Genomic DNA, 16,772 nt, shown 5'->3' with positions numbered 1-16,772 from the left:
TTGGCTTTGCATTCCCATGATAGACATCAGCTACTCTGAAGCCAGTTTGGAGCAGATCTGAGGCCCATAGGACAGCTATCCCGTTTAATTCAAGAGTCAGAAAGCATTTGGCACTTTTCCTTGCTGAGCCAGCCAAAATGGACCACTTTCACAGAAATAAAATACTAATTATATAATAGCATCTGACAGTCTGCTTCCTCCCTGGGCAAGACACAAACAGGAGATTTCACTGGACACCCCCTCTCATCAGACATTTTCTTCCTCTGTTTTTTGGAAGGAAAGGCATTACTCTTCATCAAGAGTTTATTATCTCTCTTAAGCCAAAACTAGGGAAGTCATGGGAGCTTCAGTCAACATGTGCACAGTCCGGAAGGGATTTGAAGGCACAAGGACCATCTTGCCCCAAAGGTGTTTTAGATTCCAATTGGCACCATAGTGCAAATTCAATGGCAACAAATTCTAGCTAAGATGCTGTTACTGTTTTGTTGATGAAAATTCTCTCCCTCTCCCAATTCAACTTCCTTCCTATCACTGTCAGCATATACTTACTCCCTGTTACCTAAATAAACCCATGGTTTTGATTCATCCAGCTTTATCCATAGCAATAGGTGGATGAGCAGGTCATTGCCATAACTAAGGTTTTCTTCTGTCCAGAGTTAATCCGTTTATATTATCTCATAATCAATTTTGTTTGTTTTTAATAACAAGGATTTTTGAGAATTCACCTGACTAAAAATGGCTTTGCTACTCCAAGTCTGAGAAAAGCTAGGTTCCTACCTCAACGTTAAGGAAAACTGATGAGACAATAGTTACGAAAGCTGGAGATAAAAAGGGTTATTTTAGGAAAAAATGATTGTTATTCTAATTTTCAAAATGGTTTTAACTGTTTTTCTTTCAGAAAATGATTTTGTAAAGGTAAGGTGAGCTCCAAGTGTAACTTTCTTATAAGCTGTATTGGACTATTGTAAGTTACTGAATATCTCGTTAATAAATTGTAACATATCAATTAACCAGTTCATTTTACAGAGAGAACTTGGAAAATAAACATTCCATCCAGACTCCAAGCAGAAGGAGGAAGCCTGGGGGTCAGTGGAGCACCAGTGTGATGCATGATTGTGTCACACTTGTACTTCCATGTGTCAAAAAGCCTGAAACCAAGGAAATTATTTCCAGAGGAAAAATAACTGATGACTTCATGGTGAAAATTAACTTGTTAATAGAACTAAATCTCTGCTGCCATTACTCACATCGTATTTACTGCATTTAAATCAGGACAGCCAGAATAGAGTATGTAGCTATTCACCATGACTAGGAGTAACAGAAATTGCACCTGGATGGAGTTTTCTGTTTGAGGTTGGGAAATCCACTGAAGACGATAACAGGTTTAAATAAAAATCAATAGTATTTCAGCTTTGGGTGGGCAAGGTCCAAACACCTCTCCTCTTCTAGATTCAAGTCCTATTCTCCAAAAGTCTGCGAGAACAAACGTGCAGATGTGAACTGACTTCAAGACAATAGGCTCTTTGTATCTGCTAGTTATCTGAACTAGTAATGGGGCTCTCCGACCTCTAATTTGAAGAGGACCTTCTTTTTATTTATTTTTAAGAGTCTGAACTCAGCTTCTTGAGACATGCTAGGAAATGGAAGATCTTGAACAACTTTTTCTGCCTCCTTCATTTCTGAACTGGTTTTCTGCAAATTGCTGAGAATGCCATAAAGAAAGAATGCTGGGCATGTCTGAGAGTGAAGTCAGACTTGTAAAGCCCAGAACAGCTGAAATTTAAAAAAAAAAAAAAAAAAAAAAAAAAAAAAAAAAAAAAAAACTGTCAAAAGTTCTATGTTTTTGAACTGTCTTTTAATCTACCCTTTCCACTTCATGCGTTACCTGGCCACGTGGGTGTTTAACGAATCCATTTTGCCCACGCGTTTGCTGAAGGAAAACATTATTGAGGAAATACAAAGTGTGTTTGCACGTCTCAGCTTTTATGTAAAAATAAAAATTCAACTAAACAAACGAGGTAAGGTTCACTATTGTTCTGCTCTCCCTGATGGGCAGATTAGGAGAGGGAAGATGGTGAAGCTGAATCTGCTGAATTTGTGTTGTAAGGGCAGAGTGATAGCTTAATTTAAATGCAGCTAAAGCTGATGAGTGGCAAGTGATGGTGAAGTGGAATGGAGATCTCTTGGGAGCATATTTGAACTCTTAGAGATTCTGACATCTCCCTTTATCAAAGCCTAACTGGAAGCGGGAGACATTAAAAAAGAATTGGGGATTATGCCTTAAATTTAAAACGCCTCAACTGAAGGGATTACCCATCTTCCACAGGAACAGGTTATCTGACATGTCAGTAGCCTCACAGCTGAAGGGCCTGTTAATAACATGGTCCTGAGGTCTTGTTAAAGAGTTGAAATTAGTGGTTTGTCTTCCATAAAATTGTGAGGGCTAGAGGCTTGCTATGGATAAGGGGGGACTGGCTGGGCATTTGGCACTAAAGGGTGTCAGTTTGTCTCAGACCCTGAAAGCTTAATTTCATCTGTCTTTGATAATCTTAACTGCTCTGTGAAAGGTATAATTGGCTTTCTCTGTGAATGCAGAGCGGGCCTAGCACACCATTTCAATTACCGTTCTTCATGAGAGCATGGAAAGTCCACGAATACCTGAATACCTGTGTTTTGCACACAGGCTCTTTTCCCCATGGCTATGCTTCATTGCTGCTGCATGAAGTGATTCCCTGTAATTCCATTGCCTTTGGTGAGCACCTGCTGAATTTGCAGGTGGAGGACTTCTGGCAGCATCTACAGACAGCAGAATGAAGTGCCTAAATCAGCACACAGCATTTTGCTCTGATGTTCTTTGTTGATTCTTTTTTTTTTTTTTTATGTGAATCTTCAGCTTCCTTGATGAGTACAGTCAGCTTCCAAAATATATGCCCTAGCTGGAAACTTAGAACAGAATGAACAGTTGCATCAATTACAGAAAGAAGGAAAAAAAAAAAAAAAAAAGTTTTGCATTTTGCTCCCAGAGGTCTCGTGTTGCGAATCAACTGCTTCTGTGCAGTAATCACTGGTTTCATGATTCAAAAAACATCCAGAAAAAGCAGCTCTATTGTCAGGCCGCCCATGTATGCAGGTGAAACCTACATTAAGTATTGTTTGAGTCAAGATTTGTCCAACCTTGGAATGCTGTTTATGTTACTATTATTTTTCCCATCACAAGCTTGTTTTTGTCACAAGCTATAATTTAGTAGTGACTTGGGTCTGTCTTGAGAATTATAATTAAGAATGTGGCACAAAGGGGATTCCCGCTTCCTTGTATTTGCAAATAACAATTTTTTTTTTTCTCTTCTTGTTCTCAATTTGGATTTGCTGCAGGTGCATAGGTCCGCGTATTGAAGACTGCATCGGCCTGATGGATAGGTACTTGCTGAGTGATCGTTCCCTGTGTGTCTTCCATCTTCCACGTGTGGACAAGGGCGCATGCGTGTGCATGTCCTTGTGAATGGCAAATGACGTCTTTTGTTCTGTAATTGCCTGCAGGTGTAGAGGTCCCGCTAGTCATGACTGCATTTACTATCCATGGACACGACAGTCCACTTTACCACAACATGCTAGGTAACATCCACCACTTCTCCATTTTTGTACACCAGGTCCTTCCCTAGTTACCATAGGAACGTTATACTGTCCAGTTTGTTCAGAAATGAGGAGTATGAGACAAATGTAATGTGTTCTTCAGTAATTTATGCCTCTGAACATCCAAATTTGCTTCTCTATTTGAAAGCCAATTGAATATCTTACATGTTTATCTTAGCTTTTTTTTTTTTTTCCCTAAGGTTAAAGCAGAAACAGTTCAATTCTGGAGTTTTAAGCAGAAATACATGTTTCTTGATGAAATTTTACTAGAAGATAAACACAGTGAAAACCTCTGGTCAAAGTTGATTTTTTTTTTTTTTCTGTTTGGCATTTTTTAAAGACAGAACTTAACAAAGCTTTTTCTTCCATACTTTCCTGTGGGGGGGAAAATAAATGTTAAAGTAAAACTAAATTTCTCCCTCAATTTATGTAAGTCTTGATTTTTTTGTTTCAATTTTCTGTTTTATATATATATATATATATATTTATATATATATATTTAGTGTATATATATATATACTAAAAAAACAAAAACCTGTCCTTGCAGCAATTTTGTTTTCTAGTAATGATTATCAAATTAATGCAAGAGGAATCCCAAAACACTGCATTTATATTCCACATTCATTTTTGTGAAAGCCATTCATTGCCATGGAGTTTGTTAATTTTTAAAATCAAACTGGGTAGTATGACTTCCAGGCTTTGGGGTTACTGTCATGAGTTAGGATTAGATAAGAAATACATTCTTTCAATCAGCTTCATCTCACTGAGCATTTTATTTTGTTTTTATTTTCTTTAAGAAAAGATTTTAAAGTTACTTTTCCTTTCTAGTTTCATACCTAATATGAAGATACCTGTTTTCTAGTTGTTGAGGGAGAACATGTTTAGGCTTGAAAAACAATCTAAATGCTATCAGGTGGTACACCGGTGTAATTAAATGGGTATCAGTTCTGACTTAATTCTTAGACCAATGTTTAGGCAATGGAAGAAGACTGAAGAGTGTTTTTTTTCCTATTATAATATTTTTTTAATCGTTCTGTTTTGGGGTGTCTAGTTTGAGATACTTCTGTGGGGGACTCATTTTCAGATGTACTCATTGAGTACGAGTTACTGAAAACCCGCTATCAGTTTTAAACGTCTTCACCTTGTCAACTTTACTCAAAGCACAAATATAGAAAATGTATTAATTGTGTAAGCTTAAGGGGTGTACCATACTATAGGGAATGAGGACCGTGCTGACAATTTTTGCTTTAGTAATCAATTTAAAAACAACATGTATTTCATCAATTGGATTTCAGTCAGCTATTGAAAGAATATTAAGGGCTTAATACTAGGAAGACAACATTTTTGTAACTTAGTGTTATGGTCTGCTTGCTCTAGCTTCCTTTGTTAGCCCAAAAGTAGTGAGAGCTTATCCGCTGTTTAATTCTTCTGGTACAACTCCAGAACTTTGTTCTGAAAATGGTCAGGTAGCAGTGAAGTCTCTGGGTGCCACAAGTATTTGTTGAAGTTAAGGGGAAGACTCCCGTTAATCACAGTGAATGTTACCTTGGCCCTTGGGACCTTGGACACGATACCACAAAACTAAAGATAGTGTTGGCTATAGCGTTTTAGGCTGAAGCCATGTGTTAACAGACAGGGTTTGTTTTGCATTTTATGTTGTGCAAATTCTGGTTTTTGTCTTGGATCTGCTGTCCAGGTAGGAAAGCAAATGTTTTACTCTGCTCAGGCAAAGCGTTTCCTGCTTGATTCAGTATGAGAAGGGAGGGACCCTCAAATGTGCATTTAGATCTCATGGATTTCATTTGTTTTGTCTTTGCTGAATTTATTTTAGGAAAACTAGTGCACTGTAAATGTGACTAAATATTAGTATGTGTGCATTATTCCCTTTCAGAACAATGAAGGAGGTTTTAGGGCTTTCACACTTCTGTATTTATTAGATCTGTAAAATTTCACATTTTTTGGTGAAAATGGTTCATTGTGTTTGGGCTGAAAACAGGCAAAACTGCACTGGCAAAAGTGATACCTTTTATTATGAGTGAAGGGATGTAAATCAAAAAAAGGATATGTTCTACTTAAACAGAATGTTTTTTGGATCCCTTTAAAAGTTGTGGGACCTCCCTAGACTAACAGACTTTAAAATTAATCATTAGTTTCATCCGTGTCCCACTGACTAGAATTTCTTCCATTTTTCTTTTACAGTTTTGCACTTTGCAAATTGGTTTTGCCATGATCCATGGACACGAGGGCTTTTGTAAGAGCATGGTAGAATAGCAGAGGAATTTTTACTGTCACGTTTAATTAAGTTTAATCAGACGTGCATCACATGGCCTGTTTCCAAATGACAGGTGAAACTTGAGTTTTTCTGCTTATGTTTTTTCTGTTATGTGCTGTAGAAAAAATCCTTACTTTTGTTATTCCGTGTCTTCCTGCATAGCTTTTTATTTTTTAACCCTTAACAACAGTAGAGTGCAGTTCACAGGATGAAGAAACCCTTTTATTTCCCTATTTCCACGTTAGTGCGATTTATAAAGGCTGTTAGACCTCGTTTCCTCTACACAACGTGATAGATTTCTCAGATGACACTTAGGTGACTTGTCAGATCTCATGCTCTTACTTTTTCCTGTGAGAACTTGCGTTTACTTTCGGTATAAGTTTTTCATCACAAAGGCTTTTACCGTATTCTTAACTGCCAGGAAAAGTGCAAACTGTGAATAAGTAAAAGTCTTAATAAGAGAACCAGTACATGGTCAGAAGTGCGGGACAACCAAGCGCGTCGTTTGCTTGCAGTTAATTGCAAATTCCAGCTGTTGTTACACTCTTGGTAGAGAAAGCCTTTGCTCACATTTGTGGCGCAAAAGGAGCAGGTGGAGGCTGGGATCTCCCAGGGTGCCCAGAGGAGTTAGCACTCCTCTTTTCCCACCCATCACTATTATGACATGCCATTCCATACCTTCTGGCAGTTGCACTCGATGGTTTCTCTGAGTGGAATAGCATAGTTGTTAGAGGCTCTGGATACAGCACGAGCCACAGTGAGTGCAGCGCAGAGAACAAAAAGAGGAGTGCCTCAAAGAGCTGGATAACCATTGTCTGAAAGGAAGACTGAAAAACTGTTAGTGCTCTCCCATCCATTAAGAAAATGACTGTAGTTGCTCACATAAGGTTGGTTCTTCTGTGCACCCCAGATCCAGAAAATTGTCTAACTTGGTTGTTTAAGCTGGGCTGTGGACAGTGTTTCTGACTTAAAGTATGAACTCCAAATATGTTTATCCTTCAGTAATTCATAGAACTTAAAGCTAGGAAGAGATTATTAAAGCAGGAGTAAATTTTTTATTTTTTTTTCTGGTGTGTGTGAGGTTGTAAATCTGAAGGCATAATGGGAAGCATGTGGTGGTTATGATGGGAACGAACTAGCACCTTAATGGCCCTGGTCTAAGTAAGCTGATGTCTCTATTGATTCATGTCCCAAGATAACTTCCCGTTTTGTTTTTAACTAACAGAAACTTAATTAGCCAGGACCACCTTTGTCAAATGGTTACATAAAATGAAGTGTAGATGTTAACTCAAATTGCAATCCTAATGCTAGCTCTGTATCAACAAAGGACGTTCTCTAAACAAATCATCACTTCCTAAGCAAAAAGAAAAAACGTGTGTGTGTACAAGAGCTAATTAACAATAAACCCTATGTAATGCAGGCAAATCCTTTCATAGCTGTTTTGTACCCACGCACAGTATGACTTCAATAGAATTTTGCAGCCGTTCTCACTAGATAGTGGGGAAGGGAAACACCTCTAATAAACTGGTAATGCTCATTGCTTTTATGGAGCTCCGTTCCATTGCTTGGGGGAAAGCATTCCATATGCTCTGTATTTTGATAGAATAATTATAGTAACTTCTGGAGGGGAAGGGGAGGAGAATTTCTGTATAAAATAAGAGGGAATATTGGATCTGTGAGTACGAACTAAGCTGCTTTACTTAACTTGAGTGGTAAAAGATGCTGCTCTTTAGACACTTGTAATACAGAGGTCTCTGCTGTATCAGAACACAGCAGATAAGAAAGAATTTCTATTTTAAAAAACTATATTTTTTTAAGAAGCAAGACTAGAAGCATTACTGGGTTTTGTCTTGTCTCTGTTGGTTGAACAGAGCTCACAGTTGATCCATATGAGACAGTTGGATAGAGAAATCCCTCTGTTGTGTGAGAACTGCTGTTACTAAACTGTTTTTCAAATGTACCTTTGCTGTGGGCACCTTCGTTGTCATCTCCCCATGTGAAGGAACCACAGGCAACTGTCATCATGCACGTGCCTTTTAAAATCCGTTCAGTGGCTCCCGTAGTTTGAGGATCCTGTTTAGACTGCACAAGATGGAATAAGGCAAGAAATTCAGTGTTGTAGTTCTACAAGCAATAGAATATGAGTGGAATGCTCTTGCTGCCTGTTGAGATTGTTGCTGCCAAAGTTCAGGTTTCTCAGCAGCAGAGCTGTTGTTTAGTGGGTTTGAGTAATAATTTGTTAATGCGTAGTGGTGCATGCCAAACAGAAACACTACAGCGAGGGTATAGAAGTTGTCTTAGCGTGTCACTTTGTGGATATAGGTAGAGCAGTCCTTACTGTATCGTGCAGTGCATCCCAGCATTTGTCTTCTTCAGCTGATGAGCTCTGAAAGAACGTTAAGTGCACCATTCAGTCTTAAAAGCAAGCAGATTTCTTGCAGAAATGTACAGTGGCATGCATTTGGTCTGTTTCAGATGTGGTGATATAGTGGTTTGTGGCTTTTTTTGATTGTTTGTTTTTTTTGTGCTCTTTGATTATACTACCATGAGTTGCAAAATATATTTTAAAATACATTTAAAATAAGGAAAATCTTTTTTCTAAAAACTGGGCAAATTACTGTACTGAAACTTGGAGCAGAAGAAATAAGAAATACTAGACCAAATAGGTCATTGCTGAAAGGCAAGCATTTAGGGAACTCCAGATTGCAGATGGTTTGTTAGAATGGAAAACAATTCATAGTCCTATCGCAGAGATTTTTTTTTTGTCTGTCGTACTCATCAAGCTACGTAAGCTTTGTGTGGTGTGTCTGTACTGGCTTGGCTCCGCAAATAATATATGATGGAGAAATAAAAAGGTATCGTGAAAAAGTGACCTTATTATAGAGCAACAGTATATATGTCACCACTCTCCAGTGGGTTTCTTTTATGGCTTGAAATGAGGATTTAATTTAGATTTAATGTTGTTATAAATTAATTATCTATTATTAAAAATACATTTGTAGAGCTTTAGAAATATGTAAGATGTAGAGTTGTTTAAACCTCAGTGAATGGTTTCTTAATAAATCATTAATATTTAATATATAATAAATTAGAACTAAAGCTCGCGGTCTTACTTCCAATCTACCTGCATAATGCAGGATTTGTCGCTCTTTCATATTTAGATAATTTACATGACAAACGTATTTCAGTTCAGAGTCCAGACAAGACTTAATTCTTCGCATTCTGGCTTACTCACCGTGCCCCATCAGGTAATAAAGGAGCTGCAATTCTTACAATAAATGGCAAAGTCTTGGTAGGGGTTCTTTAGGACGGTACGCTGGTGGCGCTGTACCTGTGTTGGAAGCATGCGTACAGTGAAAGCCTGCTTAATAGTGTCACTTCAGATCAGTTAGTAACTCCTACCACATAATCCACTGTAGGAGGGGGTCTGTGTTTGAGCTGGGGTAGATTTATTCCTTTCTGGGAATTAATTACCCACATGCACACTTTTCCATTGCCTATTTAAAACCAGTTAAGTACTTCTTGGAATGATCAAACCTAGAGCACTTAATGCAGGTGACAATTTGTATGGAAAGAAGTTTGCAAAATATGTCACGTCACTTTTTTTTCCTTACACAAGTGTATGTTCTGTTTCTCAGTTAATTTGCAAGAGCTTTTCCAGTGCAGTATCAGAACTAGTGGATAACTTGTCAGTGATGATAGCTCATAGTCCATCTTGTTCATTTGTGCAGAAATGGAAATGACAACACATTATTGAGGGCATTGTCCGAATGTCTCTTGAACAGCCTGTTGTAGCATTTGACAAACCTCAGACTAAAGGATTTTTTCCTTGTATCTGGTCTGAAGTAGCCCTGATGCAGCTTTGTGCTGTTCTTGCACATGCTGTCATCAGACACCAGGGAGCAGAAACTGGTGCTTCCGTCCTCAGGACCGGGCAGAGCCGTAAGCTTGCCTCATGGCCATCTTTTCTCCAGGTTAGATAAACCAAGTGGTACTAATATATAAACCAAATGGCACTAGTCTAGCAGAGGGAAAAGGACAGGGAATCTGTGAGAAAATAAAATGGCTGAAATCTGAAGACAGACGTGTTCAAAGTAGCGACATGCCAATGTATTTTTATTAAGGATTATTAATCCCTGGAGTGATTTTTCCCTGGTAGCATTCAATTTTCTAGCATTAGCCTTCTAAAATCAAAACTAGAGCTTTTCCTTGCGGGTGCGTGCTGTTGGAAAGAACTGATCTGTGCCAAGCCTGTAGGCTGTGCAGGTATCAGGGTGGAGGATTTGTTTCCTCTGTTTCCGCTGGTTCCTTCTGTCCTTGTTTACAGCGTGTGCCAGGACAGTTGCAGGTATGCAATGATCGCTTCCTGCTCTGCTCCTCTCTTGGCTCGTGTTCTAAGCCTACCACCCAGGGTTCCTCTTTGAATTTTGATTGCTGGAATTGGCAGCTCTAGCTACTGAATGCTTCGGTTTGATTCCTGTCAGCTTTGAGGCAGAGAATGAGAGCTCCGAATGACTGTACACAGGGGTTCTGTTGTACTGGCCGTATTCTTGATGATTAACAGTTAGGTCAGTTAAAGGACTTCTGACTTTTCAAACTAACCTTTGCTAGGGGAGGGGAGAAATTGATTGAGATGGTCATTGTGTGACCGAGCTCTCTTGCATTGTGACTTTTCACTTCAACTGTGCATTTATTTTGAATAAAGGTAGTAGTGTTTTTACATGCTAGTGTTTCGGCATTTTTATTTAGTGTGGTACAACTGAAGGCAAGTTGCTTTCCACGACTAATTTTTGGCATTAATAACATAGACGAAGGAGATCTTCACGTTTTTATCTCTGTCAGGTTTTCTAAGTCTTAGATGCTAGCAAGGTACTAAGCATCTAATCCTTTGCAGTACAGACTTCCCTGTCCCCTCCCCCCCCCTTTTTTTTTTCTTCTTAACATCTTTCCCCACTTTTCCTGGAATAGATGCTTTGTAGCAACTTTGGTAAGGTGAAGTTTAGGAAGCACAGCATTTAGATAATGGATTAATTTTAGTTTATATGTAACTTATGAAAATGAAGCTTCCTTTCGGGATGACTATACTTCTGTCAAAACAAACAAACAACAACAAAAAAAAAAGCAGCTTGATGCTGTTTTCCAGTCTGACATAAATTTTAATGAAATCTTAACGCCCTGAAATTGCTTCACACAAGCAATAATGTGGTGTTCTTCTGTTGTTTCTGCAACATGGCTTCTATGTGCTCTTGTTTCTGGTCAGTCCCTTGCAAAAAACACCTGCAGTTGTGAAGCATTCAAAAGTAGCATTAGTGATGTGCAGGTTTCTGTGCATCTTGTACAGGATTTTGAGTGTTCATGTGGATTGCTTTTTCCCCAGATGCTGGTGTGCTCTATTCAGAGCATTTAACAGCTATCGGAAGAGAAGTATTTTAAATATTTGGAAGATGCATAGATAAGGCAGTATCTGCAATAAATTCTGCAATGTTGTATTGTAGTGAAATTAGGGAGAAAGGAGAGCTGTTGTACTAAATCATCATTGGCCTTTATGTGGGCCATACTGTACTGCAAACTAATCATAATAAAACAGCTGTTGCAGAGTCTAGGTTATGCTCAGCAGTATCCTCACCATGGACACAAGCTGTTTTTCTAATCAAGTCACATCTGTGACTATCAGGGTGATAGGAGGTTGCTGTGTACATGGACACAAAACTCACTGGTAGGGCTGAGAATAGAAGGTAGGGATAATATTCACAGACTGGTTTCCCTTAGCAGCCTTTACAGACAGTGAAGTGAAATAGATCCCTTTGGGTGGCTGTGCAGTCAGAGCAGATAAGTGAAGATGGGTGGGTTTGGAGCTTCTAAGCTGAACATTTTTTTTTCTTTTTTTTTTCTTTTTTTTTTTTTTGAGTAGTCTGTAGGGAAATGGTGATGGTGTGATGATGACTAGAAGAGGAGTTGCAGGTTTTACTTGTTTATCCTTGTTCCTCTTGACAATGGAAGAACTCCTGGAGAGGGCTGGTATGTTATATATCCTGGTGTAGGGGGTGGTCCTGTTTAAGCCTTGTGTCAAAATTAGGATCTCAGTTTTCTTCTACCACTTTTTCCTCATAATCAAGTGGGATTTTCCAACGATTGATGTAATTTATGTAGGGCATTTAAACAGACATGATAGTATCCTTGTAATATTACTGTTATAAATCCCAAAGCAGCATCAGGAATATTCAAATAAAAATTCCTTATGCCCCGATCTTTATCTACCTTGGATTTTGCTTGATATTTATGAGCACTGGCCGCATTTATTCCCTCCCATGCTCCACAAAGATAAATTTTGCATATTTAGAAACTTTAATGAGGAGAGGCTAAAATAACTTGTTCAAGTTAACAGCAGGAACATGGCCATTTTTGAGGCATTTTTGCCTCAAATACGAGAGAACATTTATGCCAATGTGGAATCAAGTGTTAGTATTTTGCTTTAAACTTCGAAGGAAAGTCTTAGTCCTTTATATATGTAATACATGCACAATATATGGGTGCAAATTTCCAAACACAGTTAAAAAGGAACCTACAAATCTTCATGCACTCTAACTTCAATCTTGAACATATGTTTCAAAGATGATCTAATGTCATCCCTTGTTAAAAAAGAACTCAGCTGAAACCCATGTAAGCTCTCCATTTATCACAGAACAAGTGATTGGATATGACATGATGCTTGAAGATCAGGAACACAGTGTGACTGTTCTGCTCTCATCGGTTTATCATGTCCCATTTTGTTTTGACTTTTTTCCCCCTCTGCCAGTGTCCAGTGCTGAGCTTAGTACTACCTCAGTCTGCTCGCTCATGTGAAGAGGCTTGCTCAGAGAAGTGTAGATGCACTGCTGGACCAGAAATGGTCTGGTGGGAGTTGGGGCTGTCTTTTATGAGCAGACTCTGAGAAACATGAAGTCATGAAGTCTTCAGAAAGAGGCAATCAATGACGGAATCTCAGACCTGATCCCCAAATACAGTCCGTAAAAGTTCGCTGCCATGAAAGATTCTTGCAGCTTGTGCAAGCAAACACTGCCCCAGATGATTCAAAGCAAAACAGGAAAGAGTCTGCTGTGCACAACCACTGAGCCAAATACCTACTGAAACTGTGCTGTGCTACTTAAATCTTCTGAAAGACCGCTGCAGTCTTAGAAGCAAAATTTCACTTTGTCATGTATGGATTTGGGTATTTCATGTATTGAATGGCTCAATTACAGCTAAGGGTCACCTGGAACTCCACTTACCAGTGGAATTTGCAAAGTGTTGAGGAAAAATATGAGCACAGTATTTGTATGGGTTTACTTGTCTTGGTTAGTTAAAATACTCTCAAATGTTTCTTTTTGGTCTCCGGTCTTTACAGTTTGAGTTACCACCTAACTGAAGTGACTTTCTCCTGATGGGTTCCAGATATTGTAGAGAATCACGTAGTGAATGACTAGTTCATCATGAGTGCATGTCCTCAGGGATCTCTTTTTTTTTTTTTTTTTTTTTTTTTCCCCCCACGCATTGTTTCCCACATATTTGTGTGAGCAGACACTTCTGTGATTGTTTGTTAAGTGTAAAGACAAAAGAGCACAGAAGACTGAATCAAACCATCACCTGAAATGCTAATGAATTGCTGTTAGTGCTGGCTGCAGTATTCACTCCTCTGTGCTGTCACTAGCGGAGCAAAACTGAAAAGCAAGCTGAGATACATTGAGCTTACCAAGGCTTGAGTTTGGCTGTCTGCTTGAAAAGTTGTACAGGTGTAGGGTGACAGTAATGGGCCTCCAGTGTCTGCTAGAACATGCAATAGGTACCAAAACATAACCATGATACAAACGTGATAAAATATGCCCTGAATGCCAGTTGCACAGTGAAGGAGTGTTCCTGCCTGGTTTCAGTGGCCAAATTTGTGCAAAGATTTCTATTCTCTGTCTGACCCAGCCAGCCCCCGTTGAAAGTTTGGCTACCTCCTGATGTAATGCATTGTATTTCTCATCTCCCCGAGCCATGTGGTGTGTTTGGCTTCAGCTCTGTGGTGCTTTTAGCTTTGACAGTTTGTGAACAGAAAGCAGTGCTGCCAGACAGACTGGTGTCTAGTCATATCATACAGGAGAATGCACCTTATGCTTCTGTTTGAGAAAAGCCTGTGTTTTTATTAATAATTGTGTGCACACAGAAATAATTGTAGAACCTGTTGACTACAGCCGGTTGCAGGGCAGCCTGTGTGCTGCTGCCTGAGTTTATTGCCTCTAACAGGAATGCTTTATGCAGAGAGAGACTCCTTAAGCTAATGTCAATGGTTTTACTTTCAGAGCAGTCCATCAGTGCCCATGGTCATTACAGGCCTGGTTTTCTTTATTTGAAGCAAAATATTACTCTTTGCAATGAAAATGGGAAATATGACAAGTTTATAAAGAGGATTGTTCTTTTACTTGATGAACTGGCTTCACCTGTGAGTCCGGTCTAGTGGATTTAACCGGCTTTCTGTCACAGATAAATCAATCCACATTATGTGGGACCTGACTTGGCATATTTTACAAGGAACATTAATCCGTTTACTTAAAGCACAAGCCTCAAAACAAAGTCACCGTGCAAGTTCCTAACAATAGCATTCCTTTGTTGTTGTTGTAGCAAAAGATAAAAATCTCAGGATGAAAATATCAGGGATGCAAGAGATGTCAGATAGACTTTCAGTCATAGGGAGAGAGAAGCTCTCAAAAAGCCTCTGTATTACTACTGCAGTTAGAGCGATCTCAGTATTTATTCCCAGTCAGCTATATTAACAGGGAGGTAAAACAGTTCTTAGTAACTTAAGGTGAAAATAGAAACATCGTTGTTCTCCTAAAATACTTAAATCACCATTTGGATTTAAAACTAGTTTTCAAGAAATGCAGTGTGTACTATGTGTGCTTAAGGATAATAAAGATGTCAAAAAATTATTCTCAATACACGAGAATTCTCAGAATACACTAGAATTCTCAGAATTCTAGCCTGAATTCATTTTAAAAGCTATCCTCAATTTTTATTTTTCCACCATTTATTTTGCTGAGTGAAATAAGGAAACGTATCTTTGCTTAAATGAAATAAAAACACACTGAGAATTGAGTAGGATATACTTTTACAATTCAAGGAATTGACACAATGTATTTACTTGTCTTTTGACCGTCATTTCAGCAAACGCTTTCTGATAACCAAAATATGCACAAGCCTTCAGAAAATTATGTCACTCACAGCATTAAGCATTTTGATACATCCTTATATCTCAGTTGCTCTCAACAAGACATCTCAATCTGTGGCACATCTGTTCTGCACGTAGCTGAGAACTCTGGCTCTCAGCTGAAAAAGGTGGTGACAATTTTGAAGTGCACGATTTGAGTGATCTAGAAACGTACAACTACTGAATGGACCTAGATGGGGACTACAACATTGTGCTCATGCTGAAAAGTTGTGGGTAAAACTACCTGGCACCAGAGTTTAACTACAGCTAGTTGATGGTATGATGGAATACATTTAGGCCATATCTAGATTTTAATATCTACATTTAAATGTCAGATTTGGTAGTCATCCTGAGATCAGCTGTTATAATTTGTGTTTACACAAGATAAAAGCTAATCTGAACATAAGAGAACATTTTGTTCAGTGTTTAAACATCCTCGGATTACACGGAGAAAGGGAGAAGTGAGTCTTGTTCTTGGAAAGGAAAGATGTAAAGCAGAGCACATCTTGATGTGAAGAATAGTAGATGAATTCTTCCTGCCCTGAGGAGCACTGTTTTGTGAGCAATTGCAGTTGTAGAGGTCTGCCAGAGAAGTGTTGCACAGCAGAGAGAAGCTCTTAAAACATATTCAGATTTACTTCTCACTCTGGTTGTTTATCTTGTATGTTTTAAATACAAAGATTATCGTTCCAGGATTAGCAGAATCTGTTAAATCTCTGAAAGTGCAGCTTGAAAGTTGCCTGAATTCCCTTCTGAGGGAAGGGGAGAGGAATGCAGAATGTGTGAATTGTCCATCAGAAAAAAAAATATTACCTTGAAAAAGAAAATTTCCCAGCAGCAACCACTTCACAAATATTCAAAGTTAGAATGATTTCTGTCTGGATGTATAGATAAAAAATCTTAAAGTGGGGAAGGCTGGGAAGGTTGAGGTGGGAACTGGAAGCTCTCTAACAGCTTGGCTTCCAAGCTCAGTTCATTTACATGTTGTATTACGTGGGTTAATGCCAAAGGTACAAAAACAGGTGTTCTTTCTCAGCTTTATTTTGTGGACCACAGTACTATTTCCTTTCCTCCTGCTGCTGTGTTCTCCAGTCTAGAGTATGAGACCATGTACTCATCAAAATCAGTAATTAGGCTTTAATACCTGACTCTCTGCGCTTTGGGAATTGCGGATGTCTTGATGTTTTGGAGTAAAATGATACAAGCTCCCCTGTTGAGCATCCTTGTCCATCTTGGAACGCTAACTTTGAACTTCTTGTCTCAAATTTGATGCGCAGGAGTTTATATTACATGCTTCTAAATATGAAAACACTGTGTACATTTAAAAAGAAAAATATATTATTTATTTCTCCTAAGGGAATATTATAATCTTACTTTCAAATTTCAGCCACAGATAGATGCAGCTTCCAGTTGAGAAGGCTGAGTTTTTCACATGTAGTGAATTTTTTTCCCCCTCTCACCACCTCCCATGCTGCCTTCTTTTCCAGTCATTAATTGGGTATTCTGTCCTCAGCTGGTGGAGGGGTGAGGGATAGCAAATCGTGTGGGTTTGAATTGCAATTCAGGGCCCTATTTCTTGGACTTGTAAGTCTATTTTGATGAGCATAAAATCCAGAAACACTTAGCAGAGAGGGTTTTTTATGC

General features: G+C 38.7%; 1 protein-coding gene across 7 annotated transcripts in view; it reads left to right on the top strand.

Moving 5' to 3' along the window:
* Positions 1-16,772, top strand: part of ERBB4 (erb-b2 receptor tyrosine kinase 4) — a 590,714-nt gene that overhangs the window by 449,372 nt on the left and 124,570 nt on the right. For 6 of the 7 annotated variants that reach the window (XM_084524744.1, XM_084524743.1, XM_084524742.1 and 3 more), the window contains one exon: positions 3,538-3,612. In XM_084524744.1, the coding sequence (XP_084380870.1) occupies positions 3,538-3,612 (75 nt within the window). Of the gene's footprint in view, positions 1-3,372; positions 3,418-3,537; positions 3,613-16,772 lie in introns of all 7 variants that reach the window. The other variant, XM_084524741.1, reaches the window with a different exon arrangement.

This window comes from Aythya ferina, assembly GCF_964211825.1.
Source record: "Aythya ferina genome assembly, chromosome: 6".
Taxonomy (NCBI): Eukaryota; Metazoa; Chordata; class Aves; order Anseriformes; family Anatidae; genus Aythya; species Aythya ferina.
Note: the sequence above shows the minus strand (reverse complement) of the source record. Positions and strands in the feature narration are given on the sequence as shown.